Genomic DNA, 27625 nt, shown 5'->3' on the forward strand with positions numbered 1-27625 from the left:
ATTGGAAAACGTTCCATCGAACATCTGTTCGTAGGAGAAACTTTCTTTGTATCCTACGTACTAGTGCTACCTACCCAATAGATCGACAATAGGATATGACGCTGATTCACTTTCGTCTAGTGGGAAGCTTTTCCTGCATTACTTCACTCGTGTTATGAAGTATTACTAAGGTAGGCGTCCACATTTTCGCATCGCATCAAACGGACCATAATATTCTTTGTTGGCTAAAAAGGGATATTATATGATTTAAAATACAATAATTATTCAAACCAACAAAGAAGAGACAATAATCCGGGAAGAAATTGGATAGCTGGTAGTTTCGTCGGCAAATCCGATCACTGCTGGTATTGTGGACACGTTGTAGAAAAATCCGTTTGATGCGATGCGTCTGATATATGATGAATGTGGATGCCTACCTTTATCTGACTTTTAAACATGTAACAGGAAGAGTTATGACTTTAAACTTACGTTCTAACTTAATTCAAATTTCTCCAAATTTAAACGATGTTCACGCACTCGTTCACACATATTACTTGTATGAATAACGTGCTTACATTTCCCATATGAATCAGAACTAACTTTTCAACCACAACAAATAATACGATCTAACTTTTCCAAATCTGAATTAATTCAATGCTGAAAGATCTTTACGATAAATAAAACAAGTAATCTTTTCCATATTTCCGACTTGGCCACTGAATCGATATGGACCAAATTTAGCACAGAGATAAATCGTATATTGGAGACGGACATAAGCACACTTCGTCGCACTAATTCTGATTAGTGCGACGAAGTCCCCACGAGATCTTTAACTTAGAATTTAGACAGATAGACACGGATTATGTCTCCGTCGTTCACTAAATTCTAAGTCTAATTAGAGCTCTTGACCCACTTATATTACGAAACACACCAATGAACAAACAAAACCTATGTAAATTATATTCTAACTTTGATTAACTAAAAGATATTGGTCTGCCCTTTAACAATAATGCAGTAAGCATAAATTGTGTAACTCAGCACAAGGGCATTGAATGCACGGTTTCAAAGGCAGTTAATCAAAGTGCCCTTGTAAATACCTTTAAAATTAATTTGGATATATAATTTACAGGCACTTAATATAAATTTAATACAAAAGCCACCAATAAAAGGCTAATGATGACAACGTACGATTGTAACGAATACGTGTGGGATGGTAGGGTTGTCAGGCGTAACTATCGATAAAATTTTACCACTCACTAAATTAATAATTTTCTGCCAAAAAAATTTAACTCATAGAGTCCCTTAAATCAGCTCTACTCATAATATCTATTGCTACATCCATCTTGCTACTATGTATTTTTTACTATGTATGCTATAGTGTAATAGCATACATAGGAAAAATACATAGTCGTATAATAAGGAGCTATTTTCTTAGCAGAGGTCTTAGTATCGAAGTTGATTACTACATGTGTGAAAATTCTTATAGGTAAGTTATGCAATAAATAGTACTTGAATAAAAAAGTACTAATACTGGAATAATATTTATTTAGCTTGAATTTTTTTTTCATTTTAATAAAAATAATGTGATCGTGATGAATTTCTAAATAAAAATCACTACGTAAAAGATGACTATGAAAAGAGAAAAAAGTTTTGTCAAAGAAATAATAAATTTAATATCGACTTCAGTAAAACATCGATTCATACGCCGACATCCCTATACTTAAGCTATCAGAACCGCCCCAGGCCGTGTGTATCGAATGTATATATCTCAATCTATCGAGGACGTATGATAATTGACGGGCTCTTGTTTATGGTAGCTGTTAAATTTTACAATTTATTGCTTACATTGCATTGCATTGGAGCTTTTGTAACGTTTACAAAATCGATATAATTCTTTTGACATAAAAGCTAGTGATGGGTGGCCTACTATCTGTCTGACTAGTTTACAAATTATTCATGGTAAACTTATAGAAAACATCATTAACAACGTTCACTGTTGAGCCCGAGTCTCCTCCCAGAATGAGAGGGGTTAGACCTTAGTCCACGCTGGCCAAATGCGAATGCGCAGACTTCACACACGTAGAGAATTGAGAAAATTCTCAGGTGTGCAGGTTTCCTCACGATGTTTTTCCTTCATCGTTTGAGACACGTGATATTTAATTTCTTAAAAAAGGCTAGAACTTTTTCATATCAGCCGATGGACGGCCACTTCAAGACATAAGCTTTTTTTACTACCTCAGTTATTCCAAATACGTCAATTTCCAAAGCTTTAGTATTAGAAACTCAAGAAGCCCATTTTGCAATTTCGCATACCATTGCCTATATCCCTTCACTTCAATTTGTGTACTCATGCACTGCGGATTAATTTAGTCTTAGACTTGTTCAAGTTAGGGATTGTGGACGGCGGAGCGACTTAGCCGTTCCAAGAACATAATACCAAAAGCCAAGATGATGCATACATGCTATGAGCGGTCTTTCATGAGGTCAAGATTTAAATTGAATGATTTTTATAAAAATATAAAATCGTGAACATGTTTTGTTTTTTACTGTTTCAGCTTCAACCGCTTTGGATCTTCGATATTTCGATATTTATATTCATTCGAATTAAATTTGTGATAAGGTAACTTTTCGAGGCAAAATAACACTTAAGTTTGGATGTTGTATGGAGAATAATTTTTCAAGATAGAGATTTCAATCAAATAAATTAATATAAGCAAAATTAGCAAACATCATATAAAATACATTATCTAACCAAGTTCTTTACTTCGATTTTTTCAATTTTAATTTTTTTGAAACCTCCCAAAGCCATCGTCCTAACTCCACAGTTGCCTACCATACTTATCTATAGTAGGAAACATTCAGCTTCATTCATCATCATTATCATTATCAACCCATATTCGGCTCACTGCTGAGCTCGAATCTTCTCTCAGAACGGGAGGGGTTAGGTCAATAGTCCACCACGCTGGCCCAATGCGGATTGGCACACTTGACACACGCAGAGAATTAAGAAAATTCTCTGGTATGCAGGTTTCCTCACGATGTTTTCCTTCACCGTTTCAGACACGTGATATTTAATTTCTTAATATGCACCCCGGACCGGATTCGAACCCACACCCTCCGGAATCGAAGGCAGGGGTCATATCCACTGGGCTATCACGGCTGTTCAGCTTCATTCAGCAGTAGAAAATTAAGAAGTTTTAGCTGTACAGGCTTAGTCCATCAGAACATATTGAGACATTGACATTTTAGTATAGACCCTGTTGTCCGGAATGACTCCATTAGGCCAGTGTCCCGTTCACAATCGGAACAATGCCTAGTCCACCCCCACAAAGGCTAGTACACATAATTTATCAATTCGGATAACATTTTCGGGATTCAGTCCTTTGATGGAGAAATTGGATGGAATCGAATTGGTCTAAGTAGGGCTACCAACGTCTTAGAACATTCGGGAATTATATACGTAGATAATATAACTAGTAGATATATTGTCTATGAATATACAACTAACTACCATAACAGATTAAAAAAAACTAGTATTACTATAAATAATAAGTTAAATAAGTTCGTTACATTTTGCTACTCAACTGAAAGTAACAAGTGCTTACGTTTCATAAAGATTTAATTACTAGTTGACGAGTGAAAGCTTAACAAAACAAAATTACTAACACATTTATAATCTTTACTAATATTATAAAGAGTTTGTGGTGTCGTAGACGGTAATCTCTGGATCTACAGAACCGATTTTTGACCCGACCGAAAAATGCTTTAGCCACTAGAAAGCTACGTTATTTGTGAGTGTATTCTCACGGGAACGGGAACTACGCGGGTAAAAGCGGACGTCGCGTCGGCTAGTATATTACTGTTATATTTTAAAATCAGGAAATCTCATAGAAAGACCACAGAAGGGGCAGCCTACTTCAAAGTTGACCGTAAGGCGAGCGCCCACAGCAAATTTGCTTTTTGACCCTAGAAGCACTTAATAGAATACTATATTACGGTATATGTGATGTTTACAAACACACAGTGAGTCAGTGCTTCCTATTCCCCCTCACTTAGGTAATTTTAAATACTGGTAGGAGTTAAGTTTTTTTTAAGTTTTTCAAAGTTTCAAACAGTTTATTTTGAATAGGAGGAATAAAGACTAAGAAGAATAAAATGTAGATACTATTTAGCTTGATTATTTGCTAACCCAATTTCAACGAAAAAAATCCTGAAAACAACCGAACTAGCGAATAGCCCAGTTCATTCGGATAATCTACGAATTTTGTAGGAGATAGACAAGAAGGAAAAGATTTATCAAAATCGAACCGCTCACTAAAAAGGTATGCGTATTCATACGAGTACGTAAAAAAAATAAGTACATGAAAAACATATGCGTCGAATTGATTCTTAACACTCGGAAACATACGTAAACGTACATAAAAAACGGAGAGAAGCTTTTCTCTCCGTTTTTCGTCAGCTGAAAATATGTATAAGAATGTTATTCAGGGTTATATGAGAACCTATCTGAGTGACTAATCTATATTTACTATTTTACTATAATATTTACTATAATATTATAAAGAGGTAAAGTTTGTAAGTTTGTAAGTTTGTCACATTTTTTAAATGGGGTAATCTTCGGAACTACTGGTCCGATTTCAAAAATTCTTTCACCAGTAGAATGCTACATTATCGGGGAGTGCTATAGGCTATATTTTATATTGGTATCATATATATTAGCCGAGTTATCCCAGTTTATGTCATACAGGTCAGATTAAAAACCTTTTAAACAGACTTATTCGCATGCGCTGCCTTAACCATTGTGAAAAATTGAATTTAATGTATGGAGGCTTTATGTATCTTTAAAAGTTCTACAAAAAAGTCCGCGACACCACATATCTATCTTCTATATATTAGCAGATATAGTACCTTTTGTGTTTTAAAAATTATTAATTTTATATACTTAGGTTTACGTCATTATTTATACAACTAAACTTTAATCCTTATTAAAATAAATTATTTAATAATCACAAGGATATTATGGAGATAAGATTTGCCCTTTACAGTATGTTAATTACTTAAATAGTTTCGGAGATAATACAAAATTTCTAAAAGACGCAGAAATTCCGCTATATGACGCCCGGCGCTTTCATTTACGTAGTTCCCGTTCCCGTGTGAATATGGGGATCAAACATAGCCTATGACACTCGCAAATAACGTAGCTTTCTATTGGTAAAACAATTTTCCAAATCGGTCCAGTAGATCCAGATATTACCTCCTACAACCACACGAACTTTACCCTTTATATTATTAGCATAGAAGTCTCTATGTCTCTTGGTCATACCACCACTCTCGAAGAACTGGACCGATTTTGCTAAGGGTAGGAGTAAGATAGAAAAGTTACAGGGTAGGGTAGGGTACGGGTAGGGAAGCGTAGGGGAAGTGTAGGGGTAGGGTAGGTTTAGGGCCGGGTTTAGGGTAGTGGTAGGGTAGGGGTAGAGGTAGGGTGGTAGGGTAGAGGTACGGGTAGGATAGGGAAGCGGTAGGGTAAGGGTAGGATAGGCGTGAGATAGGGGTACGGGTGGGATAGGGGTAGGAAAGGGATAGGGTACGGGGAGGGTAGGGGTAGGATGGGGGTAGGGTGTAGGTAAGGTAGGGGTAGTGTAGGGGTAGGTTTGGGGTAGGTTTGGGGTAGGGTAGGGGTAGGGTGGGGGTAGGGTAGATGTAGGGGTTGGGTAGGGTAGGGTTGGGGTAGTGGTAGGGTAGGGGTAGGGTAGGGTAGGGGTAGGGTAGGGTAGGGGTAGTAGAAAAGTTGACATCGAAATTTACGCGGACGAAGTCGCGGGCGTCCGCTAGTTTCATATAAAACATTTAGCGTGACCAAATAACTGACATTCATAATAAATGTTTCACATTTATAATTAAGGATCAAACGAACTTACCTGGAAGTGAAGTTCGATCATAATTATATGATCAGCTTCACTCGACCCGATTTATAAATAAGCACCCTCCCATATGTAGCACATATTTATTTACTTCCCTACCCATTATGTGAACTAGTCAATATCCTTAACTCTAAACTAAATGAAGATGGCGACCTATGGCCGCGCGGGGGTGGTGTTTGGGTTGCCATGGTGATATTTTGAAAAATTCCTATTAACTTTAAAAAACTGTGTCATTGGCTGTAGCATAGGAGTATACTACAATATGTTAATATAAAATCTGGTCGAGTGAAGCTGAGAAATATAATATTAGTTGGATAATAGGTATGATGTATTGTGAAATCGCTGATTCGTATGCAACGTAGATATTTGTTCCGAAATGTTAATAATGCAATAAAACAATATGCAATTCGTGCAATGTAATTGTTGATTCAGTAAACATATCCATTTTGTGTTATATTTACTTAGCATGTATTTGAATTATGAAATCGTGCTAGCCATAATCGGCCTTACCTTCTGCGGCTAAGAGGGGGAAATTGGGGGAAATACAATATCTCGTTAGGCTAGGTGCATGGGTAACGGAGTGCAACTGTAATTGCATTAAAATCGATATAACTCCCCCACGCTCATTTTGTTGCGTCTAGAATGGGGTTCATTTTCATCTCGTTCTCGTTTCCATTTGAATAAATTGGCTAAATAGATGTAGGAGTATAAATACTTTTAATAGACATCAAAGTAATTTTTACAGGTTCTTTTGAGACGTCAAGTACGTGTGTAGTGCTTGCAGGAGCAAGCATACAACCTACCTGATGTGGCCACACTTCTTTTTATGATTGTGTATTTGGTTTACTGAACAATCTCGTGGAGGTTAGGAAGAGGAGTGTCAGCCCACATTCGCACGAGAGTTTTTTTAAAGGACGTTAAAAAAGCGTTCAACTACAACAAATGCATTCCCAAGTGTATGTTCACACGACAGCGTTTTTAAAACAAGACGCTTTTTTCGAGCAGTATTTGGGCGTTGAAAATAGACCTTCATTTAACTTCATACTAAATTTGAACCTTTTTTAAAGTCCGTTAAAATCTCTTGTGCGAATGAGGGCTTAGTGATAGAAAACTCGGACCGCGGCCTGATGCCCCTGTGACGTCAGAAATCAGGGGCCTACTTGTATACCTATAGAAATTCAGCGTCTCACTTACAATACACTGCCCCGCTTCTGTCAACACTAGGCACAGGTAATAGCCTCGTGAACCACTTTTATTGAAATAGAACAAGGAAGCAGACGTTATTCAAAAGTAAATTATTATCGACTAGCGGACGCCCGCGAATTTGTCCGCCCTTAGACCTCTTTAATCCTGCCCTTACAGTAGTATCGCTGTAAAAATGGAGTAACTTTAATCCGGCCCTATCGAGATTTCGTGATGAATGAAACCTTTCGCATTTATATATTACTTGACAGCAAACCTTTTAATTACAGTATCCGTGATAAGTTGGGTATTTACAAATCGCCATCTTTTCCAACGACGTCCAATAGTTAAACATGCAATCTCAATAACTGAATATCTGGAAAATAACCGTTTTTAAATACAGTTTCTAATATAATCAAAGAGACCGAATTATACGCCGACGTATTCAAAAGCAAAATCTACTATGACATACTCGTTAATCGAAACTATGTATGGTAGAGTTACCATCAAACATATTTTTGATCATAAATCAATCAAATTCAATTACATGTTAGTATAGCGAGCACATAAATATATAATGTGAGTCGAATCGTGACAAAGTTTCACAGCAGCCACCCTTAAAGGAAGAGAACGATTTCCTTGATACATTGAACACGACTAAATCTCCGATATAATATTCTATAAATAGCAACTTTATTTTCTATGTACTAAAGTTGATAGTCCAAGAAAATAAGTAGTGTCCAAGTATAGTTTTGTGATTCAATGTAAGTAAGATATTATGAGTGAGACAAATCCACAACATAATGTTCAATTCAATTTGACAGCAGCTGGTTTAATAACATTAGCCCGTCTATAGACTGTTTCTTCAACACTAGCGGCCTAACCTTTATTTAATTCTATACAAGTTAGCCCTTGACTGCAATCACACCTGATGGTAAGTGATGATGTAATTTAAGATGGATGTAATTTAATTACATCCCAGATTAGATTGACTATAAGACCGGCCGCATACACTCGTTTTCCGTATTCCTTTTTCTAATGCGTTATTTCGATTTGGAATTCCGTGAGACTATCGCAGACTACGCTTTTTCTCATTCGGAATGTACATTATTGCAAGGGCTCGCATCCCTTACGAACGCGCGGAATTTGTTCCGTTCGGAAAAATCGTACGAGTGCGTCAGTTAATGTATTTAAATTGATATCATGGTTTCGGTTTTCCGAATACGGAAAACAGATTCGGAAAAAACACGTCTGTATGCGACCGGCCTTATAAACATACATCTGTACATGTCAGTTTATATTTGATTACGCAGTTATTCGTATGTGCAAAAGGTGAATTCGAACTCGTAAAACATCGTTACAGAATAGCCTCTCATACAAGGCAAAGGCATAGGTAGCTACTGTCAAAGAAGGCTAATACTTTCCCACGTATGTGTTGTCATACAAATGACATAAAAACCCTAGAAACTATAATGGAGACATCAGAATGATAGGGCCTCGCTATGAGAATACGGCTCATTGCATCACAAGAATATAAGAGTACTCATGTAGACACAATATGGAGATAATCAAAGATAAAGCTTGTATAACAAATTCACGTTAATGAATTGAAAAACTAAAGTATTCAAAAATAATTACTAAGTATAAAATCAACGTTTAAGTAGTTTTTCAGCACATAGTACAACTAAATTGCACTGAAGGTTTTATTTTTGTATTATATTTTGAATACGAGAATATTGATGTCAGATATAATCTGGTATCGAGCCGTGATAGCCCAGTGGATATGACCTCTGCCTCCGATTCCGGAGGGTGTGGGTTCAAATCCGGGGCATGCACCTCCAACTTTTCAGTTGTGTGCATTTTAAGAAATAAAATATCACGTGTCTCAAATGGTGAAGGAAAAAATCGTGAGGAAACCTGCATACCAGAGAATTTTGTTAATTTTCTGCGTGTGTGAAGTCTGCCTATCTGCATTGGGCCAGCGTAGTGGACTAAGGCCTAATCCCTCTCATTCTGAGAGGAGACTCGAGCTCAGCAGTGAGCCGAATATGGTTTGATAACGACGATAATCTGGTAATGGATGTCGTAATACTTACGGTATAAGAATAATTAAGTACATGCGGGCATGAATTTTGGGATTTCGTTTTACATCTCAGTTAGTTATGTAATACGTGACTGCTACAGATCTATCTCAAGGGACATCGTTCGTCGAGCTATCAAGGGCAATAAAGCGTGTTTTATGGTAGATCAGCAACCTATCAATTTTTTTGGTAGCTTTTACGTGACTGACATAATCTGGAAAAGCTTGTACGTCGTGATTGGGAAATATTAACTCCTTTGTTATACCTACTACAAAGTACAAAAAAAAAATCTAAGTGGTTTTTAAGAGCTTTTAATTTTATTATGGTTAGGTATATTATATTTCTCTGAATTTCGATAACCAATGGCAAAAATTGGAGTAACTTAGGTTTTATAAAATACTGCAGTTTCATAAATTGATAATACGGAGAAGGTCTAATGATGAATTGAATAGTTCCTAGAGTCCATGGGTACCAGGTCCATCGCGTGGTTGAGAAAAACTCCGAGCAGAGCCTTGGACTTGTGACCAATGGGCGTAGGTTTAAAGAATTCCTTGACATTCGATTAACACTCCCTAGCCAAATTTGATCCTACTCTGCTAGTATTAGCTTTGGATACCAAGGTCTTTAAGCAAGTTATAGAGAGATTTTGCTGGTTATCCTCTCACAACTACTTTTACGGCGTACAGACTAATCACATAGTTATTTTTAGTTAGCTCATAATATTCATTTACTTTTGTACTCTGGTCCTTCGGAAATATCACGGCACAGTAAGCTAATTGAATAAAAATATCATTTGACGAATTCTGATATTATGTTTTTATCATCAGGTAGATACATATCATATTTACCTATACTAAGAAAGGTTTTGAATCAAATGTAAGTATGTTATAAATTAATGGGATATACTAATAACAAATATCATATTTGACTTAAATTCAGCAAATCTAATTCTTCACAATAAACAAAGGCCCGCATAAACTTATGTACATATCAGCATTTTTTACCTGCAATAACTGAAAAAGCTTAGTTTTAGCCCACCACCTCTGTTAATAAGGAAAGTAAAGGCTTACCGACGGAATGGCAGTGAAAAAGTGACACGTCTACTTATCATGGCATGCAGTTAACTACAGCGCCTTACCTGTAAATGAAAAAAAAACATTATTAAATCTAGTTTATTTTTTAACCAATATAAAATAAGGTTAATGAAGTTATACTAGTGTATAAAGTGTGTATATGTCCACGATTTTTTTAAATACTACTTTTGTTTCTTTTTTATTTAAATGCATGTTTTGGTAGGAATATATATAAAGAATTATATATATATGGAAGGTCGTAATATATTATTTTTTGAATATGGTTAATTTTGTTTCAACAAAATATTTACTTCAGACGCTCACTTGCGAGGCTATAATCTCTCAAATGAGGTTTATCGAGCGTAAATTAGGACGCACTTGCATAGAACTTTTAAATATTGTTTTAATGTTGTTAATATCATCTTAGTGGATGACTTTCGTAATATCATTTCTGATATTTCGTAACTACTCTGTATAATCAGTCTTATTGGCACATTGGTAAGTTTTAAGAGAAACATGTTTAACCTCCTTAGTTTCTTTAATAAAATTAATAACTAAAAGCAATATCACAAAAAGGCCCAAAAGCTAAACACAATCATGCTTAGTAAACACTTTGTGAAGCAAAACTATACAATACAAAACCACTTGAGAATAGAGTATTATTAAGAAATAAGAGTAACAAAAGAGTAATAAGACTAGGTTATTCCCTCAAAAATATAATAACGACACTCGACCACATGAAACGCGCAAATAAAACACGGGCCCTAGCCACGGTAATATTTTCAGAGTACCCTCTTGACAAAATAAAGCTAAATGCACACTTACGATAATAAAACATCGACGATATTATTATTTACGTCACATTTAACTATCTGACTACGAAGCTTAACATTTTCGTATCTTAAATGAACTTGTAGATTTCCAAAAATACTCATTCATCATCATCATCATCATCATCATCATCATCATCATAATTAACAGCTGATGGACGTTCACGACTGGACATAGGCCTCTTGCATGAACTTCCAAACAAAACGGTCTCGAGCCGCGAACATCCAGCGGCTCCCTGCAACCCGCTTGATGTCCTCGGTCCACCTAGTGGGGGTCGACTAACACTGCGCTTTCCGGTGCGGGGTCGCCATTCCAGCACCTTGGGACCCCAACGTCCATCGGCTCTTCGAACTATGTGGCCTGCCCATTGCCATTTCAGCTTCGCGACTCGCTGACTTTGGTTCTTCTGCGGATCTCCTTATTTAAAATACTCATTATGTAATTCTAATTAGTATAGTACTTTCTCTACCCCTGGCACTACATTCTACGGTGCACTGGATCTCCCCTCATATACCTACACAAACTACGATGATAATATATCTGATGGTCATAACTGTCCAAGTATTATTATTATTACTATTCTTGGTATTTATCCTCTTCTGTTTCTTAATCTGTTTATTTATCCTCTTCTGTTTGTTAATAATGTTCTGTTTGTTCCTAAATATTGTATTATGCAATAATAACCAGTGCACAGTAAAACCAACTGTGGTTTGTATTGCACTATGGTTAGGCTTAATTTAAATGTGTTGTTTGTTGAATAATAAATAAATAAATAAAAGTGACAATATCAGCTCAATGACACAGCCCAAACTTTACATTTACAATTTAGATAATTTACATGTATTAATTAATATGTGTATCATCCGCGTGTAACCGGTAAATTAAATCGCAGTCGGGGTAGACAGACTCGTTGGTAACTAGCAATACCCTGTGCATCGTAAAAATAAAAAAAGAATTAAATCTATACAATTACATATTGTGTGTGTTAAACTCCGGAAGTAAGTATTGTACAAACATACTCATATAAAAGTTACGCCAACAATGTATTAAACGTCTATTGGCGTAACTTCCAACCAACTATAGCGCGTTGTTTTATTTCCTGGTTGAAAGTTTGGACCTCTCGGAATCCATCCTAGCTCTTGAACAAAAGAGCTATAGAGGCTTATATGTAAGCAAAGTTACTATATTTATTATCGTTTCAAAATGTCTCAAGTGTATTCCAGTGTAACTTTTAGTTTAGTAACTCCTATCGCATCCTGCCCGCAAACGTAAAATACTTTTCCAACTTATGTGATATGTTGCCGCTTTTAGTTAAATGTGAACAAAGCTTTATATTTCCCTACAAACACACTCGGGGAAATTTGTGGGAAGGACGCTCGAGTAGCCAAAAGAGCATCATTAGAGTCACCCTGAAATCAGACAAGGGAAATGAAAAATGGTAAAATTAAAAATAGATCTTTTGCCTGGCGTCGCCTGATAATGAGCAATTGAAATATGCAATATTATCACACTAATATTATAAAGGCGAAAGTTTGTCTGTGTGTATGTAAGCATGTCTGTTCCTCCTTTACGCTGCTGAATCTAGGCTACTTTTCATCCCGAAAAAATCCATCCCGCGGGATTTGTGTAAAACTGAACTCCACAAGTCCAGCACGTAATCCATGGGGACAATGGGACATTAATTAGCATACTTACGACTATTTATCGTAACTTGCATAGTGTCGTAAGTCACATCTACACAATATTATAAATTAATTAAACTAAGTTCAAGTGCTTATCTAAAAAAACAAATGATAAACGTTATAAACAGCGTAATGAGTTCATTTGTCACATCCATCATCACACATATACCTACTCTAAGGAAAGTTGTCCATGTCAGAAAAATATAATAAATTGGACACTAATTTGAAACGTCACCTTGATACTATGAACATCTTAGAAATATTTCTTAATAATTACTAACGGAAAAAATGTGAAAATGCACACTTCAGCTGAAGTCTACACCGACATGACAAATGATACTCCCTTTTGGGCGGACGACGTCTCCGCCATTCCTCTTTATTCGTGTTTAGTGACAAAACAGTCTTACAAATAATGGTAAACTAAGTATAAGAATACTTATATTTTAATAAGGTTTCGTTTTTGCCCTTGAAAAGAGCAGAAAATATAATTTCGCGTTGACTGTCAACGCGACAAGCAGATGTCAGACTGATGACAAGTCGTCAACCACATAAAACAGATTGTCAACATGCATTCGAATTGATTAAATACCATAGCTAATCCATAGATGATAACCCTGTTGTGACTATAATTTCACCGGCCTTCACTCTTTCAGATCAAAACAAAAATATAAGCAGCAAGTTGTATTTATCCTGGCTGATTTACTAATAACAGTAATCTGCAAGCTAATTTGACATATACGAAATTGAGATTCTATGTAACAAAATACTATGTCATCGAGTGCCTACTAACAACCCTCCGTGGATATATCATATACTCTTAGTAATAGATGACATTTGATTTGATGTTTATTTAAATAGGTTGTTAAAAAAGAACAAATCAGTGAAAAGGGCAGCTGGTTACCTACTTCTTTGAATATAGATTTACCTACTAATCAACTCTGAAGCCAATAAATCAATTGTTAAGATTAAACTTAAGTATTTTGTATGATGAGCCCGTTTACCCCTATTAGAGCAGCGTGGTGGGTTTAAAGCTCTATTTCCCGTTTTCTATGAGCAGGTTAGTCTGGCCTTGTAGTAGCTGTTAAAATAAGTTGATAATTATGATGAATATCAATGATAGTTTCAGTGTTCTTCAATGAGACAATATAAATGTTGAAGCTATTACATAACGTAATTCTTAACACCCACATCCCCTAAGTAGCGCCTCAATTACTAAATCACCAAGGTAAAGGCAAACTAAACTTCCCGTTTTCCACAAACTACCCACTCGTGAAGAACAAATAAAGGGGAGTGGGGTTTTCCCTCGGTTTCACAAAAAGAGCGTCATTAAAACCGTCGTGAAACCGAATAGAGAACAAACATTGAAACGTCAAAGGTAAATTTGATATGCTGCCAAAAAGGGTGTAAAAATAATATGGGAACGTCGGAATGGAATAGGCGCGGTGTTTATACGGGTTTTAATTACTTTCATATGGCTTTTTTATTCTTTTTTTAGAATGTTTAAGTGAACTTTACATACCAGGTAGAAAGGATAAAAATATTACAGGCATGATCTACAAGTCGGGTTAGGAAAATACGTTTTGCATTGAAAATTCCTTAATTATGATGTATTAACATCATAATTAAGTCAATTTGAAGGTAGATTCTACAGAGAAGTTTCTTAAGGTTCTCTTCTTGGTATAGAACTGAAGTAGTCATTACAAATAGGTTAAACTTGACGCTACCAAATGCTTGTAAACTAACCCTACTTTAAATTAAGTCCAATTTGATTGTTTAAGTTTAAGGTATATTCCATACCTTAAAGGCAAGCAAGCAATTTTATATTACGCTACAATACTTAAGTTTATTTTTATTTTTTAGTTGCGCAAGTAGCAATATAAAGAGAATAACAGACGAAAAACATCGTGAGAAAACCTTGCATACCTGAGAATTTTCTTAATTCTCAACATTTGTGTAAAGTCTGCCAATCCACATTTGGCCATCGTGGTGGACTAATGCCTAACCCCTCTCATTCTGAGAGGAAACTTGTGCTCAACAATGAGCATGCATATAGCCCGTCTCATTCTATCCAGGTTTTGCATAGTTTAGGAACACTGTAACGTCGCACTGTGACTGTGGTGCCTACTCTTAATGACAAACCAACAATAGTATTGCCCTGGGGACATCCCTGTCGCCCATTGTTCAAATAAAGGGAACAATTATAGCCCGAGTTTATACTGGCGTTAAAACATACGCAGAACGCTCACATTTATGTAGTCAATACCTAGATGCCATAGAGAGTCGTCAAAGAGTAATACACTTTATACAGGAGAGGGGATATGGAGCTTAGAGCCCACCACGCTGCTCCAATGCTGGTCGGCGGGCTAGGGTGATGATGATGATTAAATTCATTAACGACCACAGATGTTTAAGATAATGACCGTGCTTAACGTGCTCTCCGAGGTACGGAGATGTATCCACCGGTGTACCACTGATTTCCAAATCCGGGCTGAGAATTTTAACTGAAAATTTCTTAGAAGAAAAAAACTCCGTATCAGTAGCCGATGCGTTACTCAATCGACATTAGACAAAGATGTTAGTTTATCTTCCTTTGCTGACGAAGCGTGACACAGGACGTCACATTTGTCATGCTAAATTCGTGTCGCTAGAATAAGCCCTCATCATCATCATTATCAACACATATTCGGCTCACTGCTGAGCACGAGCCTCCTCTCAGAATGAAAGGGGTTAGGCCAATAGACCACCACGCTGGCCCAACGCGGATATGCGGATGCGGCAGACTTTACACACGCAGAGAATTAACAAAATTCTCTAGTATGCAGGTTTCCTCACGATGTGTTTTTTTCCTTCACCGTTTGAGACACGTGATATTTAATTTCTTAAACATTGTAAATAAGTCTTTCAGCAGGTTCATTCACTATCTTTGGCGTATGCTAGTTGACATGTAAGAAATTGATATTCTATGTAACAAATGTCATCCGGTGCCCTCTGATGGATAACTTATGTAGGTAGATGACATATTGTCCATTGATTTTATTGTTTATTTTAATACATTGACAATAAAGACCAAAATAATGAACAGGCCAACTGATCTTCAAGTGAACAACATCAAAAATCACAACATGCACACGCCTTAACAACAGTGACATCGACAGAGTGAAATTCCAGGCAAAGAATAGTCGACAATACCATTGCCTCGAGTTATTTGCCTCCCCCGTTGTCACGGCGACGCACGGATAACACTATGATGTATGAGTTTGTGTTCCACTGTCTAGAAGCTAACGTGAGTGGAATACAAAGTGCGTCAAATGTCCAGTGGCTACTGTCCGTTGTTATTTTTTTTTATTCTTTGCAAGAAGTTAGCCCTTGATTACAATCTCACCTGATGGTATGTGACGATGCAATCTAAGATGGAAGCGGGCTAACTTGAGGGAGGATGAAAATCCACACCCCTTTCGATTAATACACGACATCGTATCGGAACGCTATATCGCTTAGCGGTACGTCTTTGTCGGTAGGGTGGTAACTAGCCACGGCCAAAGCCTCCCACCAGCTAGACCTGGACCAATTAAGAAAACCTTAATCGGCCCAGCTGGGGATCGAACCCAGGACCTCCGTTTTGTAAATCCACCGCGCATACCACTGCGCCACGGAGGCCGTCAAAGACGATTAGCAACCTTTGTACGCCTCCGTTTCGACGCGCTATTGACATGCCCAATAATTGTAGTATAAAATCCTTGGTGCATAAGAATTCATATAAATAAGATTAATTAGATTAAATTTCAAATCAAACAATTATAAAAAATAGTGTATTATTTAACGGTTGTTTGTAAAACTCACCAATAGTTTCATAAAACGTTACAAACATTTTTTGAATGAGAAAGCAAATCCTGATCCCGTCTCATAAATATAAATAAAAGAACAGAAAGAACCCAATCTTTTTAAACAAGCACTCCAAGTGTTCGAGACGTCGGCAAAGGTCGGACGAAATATTGAAAACTTCACCGGTTTTGAAATATCTCAGAGCACTACGGGACGGAATGCAAACTAGGAATATGGAAAACTGTTGGCACCAACTCTGAACAAATCAATACTATCCCTCTAAAATATTGAACACTACCCACTTGAATAAGTGGTTCAGTCGTTACAATTTACTGGGATTGCAACGAGAATCTTATAATATTTAGATCAATAGAAGTGAGGGCCGTTGTTAAGATATTTGGGAAGTTACAATGCAACACTACGCTTGCATATTTTAGTCTTTCTCTCCGCATCCGTTTTTCTTCATTAGCAATGTTTGTAGTGTGCTTCTTATGTTCTCCTGTTTTTCCTTAACAATTATACACTCAGGTTTCCAGTCTTATCTCCGTTATTCCTCAGGCAGGAAATTTTTCAACAACCAACGCCACTTGTCCCGACAACATTAACTTCTTAGCTTCTAAATATCACCGCTATTCAGAGCAATACGATTAGAAAATTAGCTAATGGTTGCACAGTAGATAGCGGCTGGTGGGTTGATGAGATGAAATCACGATCGGTATAGTAGAATTATACCTTGCAGCTTTAGCAGTTATTGATTTTTTTCCATTGGTTCGAACAGATTTAATAACTGAAGGAATAAACCTCGCTCCGCAAACAGCTGGCAGCGGTCTCCGGTCTGCAGCAGTAAATTTTTAAAAAACTTTTATTACTACTTCAGCAAACTTGCTTTAACTGGGACAGCTAATGTGTTTGTGCAGATTCATTTATTTATTCAACTAGCTTTTGTTATTTCCTAGTGTGCCAACTGAAGATTCATGGAAAACGAAATCAAGTATAATAATATCACTTCACTCTATCAAGTATACTTTGCACAATATTCCTATGAGCCTGCCATTAGAACATAACGGCTTCAAGGCAAGCCAAACTATTTGATATATAACGGCACCATCATGTTTCTACCCACGTTTCTAGACACTTGCCTAAAATCTTATAGCCATATTTGGCAAAGTGAAGTCACTAATTAATTCCCAATGCATTCAAAGCAACCACATGGCGCAAATAGTTCATGTCGTAGCCGCGTGCCAGACCGCCATTAGCTGGATGTTTGCCGACAACGTTTGCTCTTTAACTTATTGAATCTCCTCCTCATATAGGGACGTATTAAGTCTGAGGAATAAGGGGATACAGTAACATTTACTCATGTATCGTCTAGACTCTAGGAACTGTATAACTACGAGTAAAATGAGTTAAAAAATCAGTTAGTTACGACAGATTAATTGTCAGAATATGTAAAACATATTCTAACAATAAATTTAGGGTGATTGAAAGGGTAATAGCTGATGCTCGCGATTTTGTAAAAGTAAAAATCTTACCCCTAAATACATAAAATGCCGAGTACAAATTTAGCCGTGGTACAACCTTACTCTATTTTATTGACAATAATGGGGACGTGCAGCTAGCCATAAATAACTCTAAGTTAAAAAAATTTACACAGTCTCATTTGGTCAGTACTGATTTTTATAATAAAGAGTAATGACGTGCTATAAGCGATGTTAATAAAAATGAAACGTTTCGGGGAATACACCTCCAACTTTTTAGTTATGTGCATTTTAATAATTATATATCACGAGTCTCAAACAGAGAAGGAAAAACATCGTGAGAAAACCTGCATAATACCTGAGAATTTTCTCAATTCTCTACGTGTGTGAAGTCTGCCAATCCGTATTGGGCCAACGTGGTGGACTATTAGCCTAACCCCCCCTAATTCTCAGAAGAGACTTATGCTCAACATTGAACTAAATATGGTTTGGTAATAAAGATGAATAAAAATGATACTGTGTTACTTAGGTAGACATTAACGTCCTCCATTATATTTAATCGAAAAATATAACAACAATAACTTCCTCGGTGGCAATTGAGCGCGTTTGAGAATTCTTAAACAAAACCACACACGACGGCATTGCGGCCATTGTGCAGGCAGTTTGGAAGTCGACAATGGAGGACAAACCGGTGCTGCCGGCGAACCAGATGCATTGTTTCAGTGTTTATCGGGACACTTGAGTTGAACACGTGAGTTATGTATGCTGATTTCCCGTTAAAGATACGCCAACGGACGACTTCACCATCCATTTAGACAATTGTATTGTAATAGTAGCTTCAGCTGCTATACGGTTTAGCGAACAAGCTGAAATATGATGTGATAGTGAAATAAACTCCTGTTTATTCGAGTTTAGACTTATACTCATTGCAACTATTGCTGCGTTTTAGTGTTTTACAATATGATGCCAGTATTAGACACCATCAATGGGAAATGGTGAAACAGTGGATACAATGATGTGTTTTGAGTAAGTATCATCACCATCCACATTAACAACTCATATTCGGCTTTAGAGACGACAAAAGCGCCGATTAATTGAAAGCTGAATGTTTTGCAAAATATTTGTACGAGGTACATTGAGCGAGTTTGTACACCGCAGGCTATCATTAATTGCTCTACTCATTCAGAGTAGGTACATCTCGACGTTCCACAAAAAGTAAACAGAATTGGACAATAATGTACTATATTCCAAAATATTTAGATATAAGAGGGGTCATATTAAAAAATACCATAATTTTCAGTCTATTTTAGCCCCTAAGGGATATAGCAAGGGTATAATACCACAACCTTTCCAACTCAAGGCTGCGAATTTTAACTAAAAATTTCTTAAAAGTAAGAAAAATTTTAAATGTCATAGCCCGCCCTAGGATTCCAACCTAGAACCTCTTGATCAGAAACCACATGGGCTAACCAATGGACAAACGAGGGAAACAATATAAGAGAAGTCATATTCAGAAATAGCAACAGATCGTGAGGATATATGCCAAAATTTTCTATCCCCAAATGCGGAAAAATTGTAACTCCTCTAATTAAGCACTAATACATTTTATTGGTTTGTGATAATAATAAACAGTTGCAATTTAAATTAATGTTTATATGTTTGCTTGCTTACAGAAGAATATCCGATCAATCTGGATATGCAAAAATAGTTGAGATCCTTTCAACTATCCGCCAAAGTTGACTCTACTAGTAGAAGATACATATTATGACTTGCCATATCTAATGCATATGAATGAGCGAAGATTGATCAACTTATATTGGTTGACATAACCTAAGCTATAAAACTTCAGATAGGATATTAGCAGTGGATCTCCAATATCACTAAAGCCGGTAGCTGAATATATAACTTTATGGCTCGAATGTGTATCCACGCCAGTACCTAAACGGGCTCTTGATTTTGCATGCACGAACGCTACTTGGTCTGAAATTATACTATGGTACACTAAGCATAGCGGTAAATTGGAAGATAAGCTATCTTTATTAGTGCGTTTACTAAACTAAACATTTAATAAAATATACATTTTATTTACCAGATTAACACAAAAATAGTGATACTGGTTGCTAAAAATCGTAGTGTTCATTTTTTTAGTGTCATATTTCGTTTCAATTTCTATATGCTAAATTGAAATGTAAGATATGTACCTACTTCATTTTCGGTATCTTAATACTAGTATCTTTATATATCAATGTCGGGGTAGTTTTTCAAGTCTTCAGTTCGTAATAATCCTAATATTAAAAAAAAAATGCTTAAGTAGCGAACATTGAACAAGTATTTTTACAGGCTACCTTGTTCAATTAAATTCTCGTACGTAATAGGGTCAAATCCCCTCTGCATTTGTCTCCAATTTCTGTTAATGATTTTCTTGTTTTTCCTTTGTAAGCAGGAATGTAATTTTGTCTTCAATTATTATCAAGATTTCCTTTAAATTTCGTATAAAAGTATTTGGGGTGCATAAATCAGAGGGCGTGCCAACATCCCATTACTCGCGCTCCGTCGAAGCCTACTGACCGTGCCATTTCGTGGGCCGCGAATTCTTCTGCTCTATCGTACAAGAATTGTAGGCGTCCATGTGCTATTAATTTGAAATTTATGTGGCCGTTTGATGTGGGTCCAAAATTTTCGTTGTCAACACATTCGTTAATTTTTATCACATGAAGTTTTACAGTAGTGTAACCCTGTTGTGTCATATTTATCTTATAAACGGGATACAGAGTCTGAAACAAAGTTTGTATTTGTATGTATTTGTATTATTTCGTAATTTTGAGAAGGACTTGGAGAGGCTAATTTTAGAAACCTCCAAACCAGATTCAGTGATACTGTTGATATGTGATGCCAGCTTGGTTTAAAAAATCAAGAAAAAATCGCCGAATGAATCAAAAAAGGAAAGGATTATTTCCATAAGGAGGAAATCGCGGAGAAAATTTGTTTTATGCAATTAGCAGCTGTAATATGGAATGCTAATATGCTATTTATTTAAGCTTATAAAAGAAAAGGTACATAAATAAAACATTATTCAACAAAACCTACAGTTATAAGGAATTTGTTTACGAATTCACGTGTTATTCAATATTCAAGAACTACAATGTCGGTAACATCAAAATAATTCTTTCTTCAAGCTACAATAGGTTTATTTCTGAATTTCCACGACGACTGAGTGCGGGATACAACGGGATTCGACGCAAGGAATGCGAAAGCATCCTTACTATTATGCTTTTACGATGTGATTTCGTTTGAAGACGAGATAGAGTTTCCCTTAAGTATACTCAAGTATGCTAGCTAGCAAAAATGTAGTGGATGAATCATTGGTAACACAATTAAAATGAACTACAAATTTTACTATTCTTACAATTACATAAGCTTTTGAATAATGACTACAAATTTTGATATTTTTTATACAACAGGCGATCTGTTTTGTGTTAAATAGTGATACCATAATTAAAAAAATACTGTAAAAAAAAGACAAATTATCATCAAAGACGATGAATTATCAAAATACATAATGCATAGCTTACTAATCTCGAATTCTATTAGTTTTCTACCGCTTACGTTTTGAAAAAATTAATAAGTTTTAAAGTATGAAATTTAAGTTAAGTAATAAAACGATCACAATATTTATACTTTAAACTAAAGACTGAGAGGGAAAATATAATAAAAGTTATAATTTATATCAATCTTAACTTTTATCGTTTCTTGCTATTTTATTAAGAGGTCAATGTAATTTACAGAAAATCTACTATATAAAAATAAGTCGGGTTTTCCTTCCTGACGCTATAACTCCAAATCGCACGAACCGATTTCCACGGTTTTGCATTCGTTGGAAAGGTCTCAGGCTCCGTGAGGTTTATTGCAAAGAAAATTCAGGAAAAATTTCAACGTAAGGTAGAGGTAGGGTAGAGTACGGGTAGGGTAGGGGTAGGGTAGGGTAGGGTAGGGGTATGGTAGTGGTAGGGTAGGGGTAGAGTAGGGGTAGGGTAGGGTTAGGGTAGGGGTAGGGTAGGGGTAGGGTAGGGGTAGGTTAGGGGTAGGGTAGGGGTAGGGTAGGGGTAGGGTAGGGGTAGGGTAGGGGTAGGGTAGGGGTAGGGTAGGGGTAGGGTAGGGGTAGGGTAGGGGTAGGGTAGGGGTAGGGTAGGGGTAGGGTAGGGGTAGGGTAGGGGTAGGGTAGGGGTAGGGTAGGGGTAGGGTAGGGGTAGGGTAGGGGTAGGGTAGGGGTAGGGTAGGGGTAGGGTAGGGGTAGGGTAGGGGTAGGGTAGGGGTAGGGTAGGGGTAGGGTAGGGGTAGGGTAGGGGTAGGGTAGGGGTAGGGTAGGGGTAGGGTAGGGGTAGGGTAGGGGTAGGGTAGGGGTAGGGTAGGGGTAGGGTAGGGGTAGGGTAGGGGTAGGGTAGGGGTAGGGTAGGGGTAGGGTAGGGGTAGGGTAGGGGTAGGGTAGGGGTAGGGTAGGGGTAGGGTAGGGGTAGGGTAGGGGTAGGGTAGGGGTAGGGTAGGGGTAGGGTAGGGGTAGGGTAGGGGTAGGGTAGGGGTAGGGTAGGGGTAGGGTAGGGGTAGGGTAGGGGTAGGGTAGGGGTAGGGTAGGGGTAGGGTAGGGGTAGGGTAGGGGTAGGGTAGGGGTAGGGTAGGGGTAGGGTAGGGGTAGGGTAGGGGTAGGGGTAGGGTAGGGGTAGGGTAGGGGTAGGGTAGGGGTAGGGTAGAGGTATTTGAAAGTTTACATCGAGTTTCACGCGAACGAAGTCGCGGGCATCCGCTAGTTTATTTTTAAAAATTTTTAGATGAAGAAGGACAACGATGTAAATTATCGCAAGACATTCAGAATTCAAACATTTGGCCAGCTTTCATAGAAGATACAGCCAGTACCAAGCTCGACAAAGGGATGACAATGTTGGTGAATAATAAAGCGAGTTAAGATGAGATTAAACTAATTTCCTCTTTGTCAGCGTTTTGTTACGACGGGTTCGTGATGGTTGGACGACTTTGGAACTTTGAAGATTTAAACATTTGCCTACAAGTTTTCCGGCGTCCGGAGCAGCCGGTACCGGATCATACAAATAATAATTAAGTTAATGAATTTAAAAAGTTAATGATTAAGTAATTCATGAATTTGGCAGAACATTATATAAGTGTTGTTAATTTGAAACATACTGTAGCACATATTTTTTTTAATATTAACGACATAGATGAGATAAACACCACTACTTTGTGAAAGAGTCGTAAGATAAGGAGTTAAGGTAGGTTTTTTTCTGTCAGCATTGTATTAGAACGGTGCCGTGGTCTAAATTTAGAGCAAAAAATGATTTTAGTCACAGACTTCTCATAGCGTAGTAATATAACGTGACAATTATACAAAAAGTGGCCAAGTGCGAGTCGGACTCGCCCATGAAGAGTTCCATAGCAGCAAGTTACATAAACTTTTTATTCATTAATTACATATACACATTACATATATACATATTACGATTTATGACGTACTAGAAAAAACTACTTACAAGATCTCGTACAAACCAATTTTCGGTGGAAGTTTGCATGGTAATGTACATCATATATTTAATTTAATTTTATCATTCTCTTTTTTTAGAAGTTACAGGGGGGGGGACACATTTTACCACTTTGGAAGAATCTCTCGCGCAAACTATTCAGTTTAGAAAAAAATACATTGGAAACTTTAACATCATTTATGAAGACCTATCCCTCACACGTATGGGCTTGATGAAAAAAAAATTCAGTTTTAAGTATGGGGCACCCCCATAATTTAAAAAATGCGGTTCACGGAATACATCTACTCACCAAGTTTCAACAGTATAGCTCTTATAGTTTCAGAAATAAGTGGCTGTGATATACGGACGGACAGACAGAGAGACATGACGACAGACAGAGAGACATGACGACAGACAGAGAGACATGACGACAGACAGAGAGACATGACGACAGACAGAGAGGGTTCCGTTTTTTGCCATTTGGCTACGGAACCCTAAAAAGAGAAAATAAAGTAGAAACTTGCACAATAGAAAACTGCGTAATAAATAATAAATATTAATCTACTATTAACGTGAAAATTTGTTTATGAGTGCATAGCACGCACTGTAATAAAAGTAATTTAATGGCAAGAGTTCCAAATACAAATACAAATATAATAACTAAGAAACATTAAGAATTTATATAATAAGTAATTTACATATGTACCTTGAAAAATTGTGGACTTTACAGTCTAGGTACCTGACATCTCGTATTGCTATGATCCTTAGATTGTTGTATATTGATATGAATATATCTTACAGAAAATCGTTTACTTTTACATTGTCCGTCTCTTTCCGCTTAAATAAAAGTTATTTTATGTTCTAATAAAAATATAATAACTAAGAACCATTGGGAATAAATTTAATAAGTTTTTTAGAATTTTAGTCATTACAGTCTAGGTACCTAACATCTTGCTATGATCCTTAGATTGTTGTATACGTACATCTTACTGAAAATCGTTTATTTTTACGTTGTCTGCCGTTTCTCTGTCCGCTTTACCTGTATAGCGCGTAGTTTCTCTTAAAACTGACGTCACTTTTTATGCTCACTTAAGAGCTCTACAGCGTCTTAACCCTACGAAGTCTCCACATTCACACGAATGTTTTGTATTCTGTGAAAAGAAAAAAAGGTGTTGCGGGTACACAAAAGACGCATTTTTCCAACGAAGACTGCTATCGAGCGAAGGAAAAGGCGTGACATAAAGGACTTTATCATGATGAGAAACTTGCATAGATATTTCTTTATGTGAAGTAAATAAATCCCTAGGGTGTCTCTGGATGCAGACTTAAAACCGTGTTGTTTGGAAGTCCCTAGAGGCTTATAATCATCATGATGATGATGACGGTAAACAAATATGTGTGACTTATTAAAAATGATTTTTTTATCTTTGTTAAGTGTTCTTTAAATAGTGAACGTCCATTGGCTAATAGTTATGACGATAATGAGTAAATCATCATCATCATCATTATGAGCAGATGGCCGTCCACTGCTGGACATAGGCCTCTTGCATGGACCTCCAAGCATAACGGTCACCATACCGCCAGCATCCAGTGGTTCCCTGCGATACGCTTGATGTCCTCGGTCCACCTAGTGGGCGCGTCGACCAACACTGAGCTTTTCCGTGCGGGGTCGCTATTCCAGCACCTTAGAAACCCAACGTCCATCGGCTCTTTGAACTATGTGGCCTGCCCATTGCCACTTTAGCTTCGCGACTCGCTGAGCTATGTCAGTGACTTTGGTTCGTCTGCGGATCTCCTCATTTCTGATTCGATGAGTAAATAAATGCAACTTATTAAAAATGTTCCTTTTTGAACTTTAATTTATTGATTGCTTTTAAGTAGCTGATTGTTCAAAATGATAAATTGTAACGGAAATACCTACCAGTAGAGTAAACACAAGGTACTCGTAAGCTAAGAAGCTAACTAAGCAACATACGAGTAATCCATTTAGGAATTCCGTACATAAGTTCTAATATAATAATCTGTCCAAGTAGTAGAAATATTGTGAACACAAGTAGAAAATATACGAAAAGAAGTTTCGAAGCGAAAATTGGCTTGTGGAGGGCGTGGCATAACAGGCTCTATCGTGATGTGGATATGCACTGCGAGTGTTGCCAGGAGATTAATGTCTTGGAAAATATTACCCGAGAAATGTACAGCGAAGAGGTATTTTAAGTGCACACTTCTACAAGTACGTGTTCAGTTGAAACTTAGTTTCTTACTTGCAACTACGTCAAATTTTATCATGACGTATACAAAGGAACACTTAGAGAGGTTGTGAACAAGCAGTGGCTAGGACACGTAGAGAGGATGCCAAATACTAGAGGGCCTAAAGTGATGACAAAATGGAGGCCACAGGTAAAAAGATTAAAAGGAAGACCTAAACAAAGATGGCTAGATTGTGTTAAAAAGGACCTGCAAAAAATGGAAAAATTATCCGCGTGGGAAAGAAAGGCAAGGCATAGAAATGGATGGAGAAAAGTGGTAGAGGAGGCCAAGAGCCGACGGAAGTAAGAAGTAAGTAAGTATACAAAGGAACATTGGCAGAGAGTTGGCAGACAGAAAATTTTAGAAATAGTGTGCATTTAAAAAAAAACACTCCTTGACTTATTCTAAAAAAAACTTATCCTTCGCCACGACTAGTAAGATGATTCAGGGCAGGAGTTTTTTATTATTTCCTGAATAAACGACATCGGCACCTGTCGGCTACACCAACCCGTCATCGATTAACATTAAAGGGGTGCTTTTGTCTGATACACGATGAATTCATCAACGACCCATATTCGGGTCACTGATTAGGCCTTAGTCCACCACGCTGGCCAAATGCGGATTGGCAGACTTCACACACCCAGAGAATTAAGAAAATTCTCAGGTGTACAGGTTTCCTCACGATGTTAATCCTTCACCGTTTGAGGCACGTGATATTTAATATCTTAAAATGCACATAACTGAAAAGTTGTAGGTGCATGCCCCGGACCGAATTCGAACCTACACCCTCCGAATCGAAGGCAGGGGTCATATCCACTGGGCTATCACGGCTCTGACACGATGAATTATTGAAATGTAAATGCACTTCCAGTGTTGCTACGAGTAGTACACACCTACTATGGAGTCTGGTGTTAGACATAGGCATCTAAGGACTTGAGGATTAACAGTCATAAGCTACCTGCGTCCTAAACCCAGCGGTTATCAACCCTATATCAACAATATAATTTTTCTACAAGTTAATATTAGAAAAGAATCCAGACCTACAAAGGTTCTGTAAGACGACAATACTTTCCCATAATTCCATAACAAATAATACTATTAAATTGAATCTGCTCAAGACTAACTCCCATAGTAGGTTACATTACATTGAATAGGCGGGCGGCGCAGTCTCAGATACTCACTGAAATATTGAAGCGTGGAAGCTCTGCAAATGTAACAAGAATAATATTATCAAGGAAAGTTTTCCTTGAAAATATTTTACTAGCTTCTTCTAGATCACACAAAGTTAACAAAATTTTTTTTATTAATACGGGCCTTATTTTTAAAAGTTTCTATTTAGCTTTACATGTAATGCTTTTCACATTCAAAGCTACGAAGAGCTTACCGATTACTTTTTTAAAAACACCTAGTACGCAATCACGAGATAGTACTAATACTAATACTAAGCTCAGCACCTGAGCATCGATTTAAAATTCCAGAGCCGAAACATCGAAGCGAGGCACGAAACATTTTTCATTAATTCCAGGATAAGCAAGACGAAAAAAAACCTGCGGGAACTGTCGGGGACAGCCACCCCTCTATCGCCTTCCCTGAAAGGGGTAGCTCAGTCCAGATGGACGCTGAAATATTTAAATAGTCTGACTTTAAACACTTCGTAATGCCTTACCCATACGGAAGCTTTTATTTCCGGAATGCAGCTGCGAAATTTAATTCAATCTTCCGTATTTCTATTTGCATTTCTGTGTGCGAGATAAAGATTTAAATTTTGAATGTTTTTCACAAAACCGCATGTCTTTTTCCG

At 37.1% G+C, this 27625-nt stretch overlaps 1 protein-coding gene across 4 annotated transcripts in view; it reads right to left on the minus strand.

Moving 5' to 3' along the window:
* LOC112051544 (focal adhesion kinase 1) overlaps positions 1–27625 on the minus strand; it is a 181506-nt gene that overhangs the window by 85694 nt on the left and 68187 nt on the right. The window contains exon 3 of one of the 4 annotated variants that reach the window (XM_052889031.1): positions 10237–10304. The exons of the other annotated variants lie outside the window; for them this stretch is intronic. Coding sequence (XP_052744991.1) covers positions 10237–10277 — 41 coding nt within the window. The 5' untranslated portion in view covers positions 10278–10304. The remainder of the gene's footprint in view (positions 1–10236; positions 10305–27625) is intronic. 4 annotated transcript variants of the gene reach the window in all.

This window comes from Bicyclus anynana, chromosome 2 (assembly GCF_947172395.1).
Source record: "Bicyclus anynana chromosome 2, ilBicAnyn1.1, whole genome shotgun sequence".
Lineage (NCBI taxonomy): Eukaryota > Metazoa > Arthropoda > Insecta > Lepidoptera > Nymphalidae > Bicyclus > Bicyclus anynana.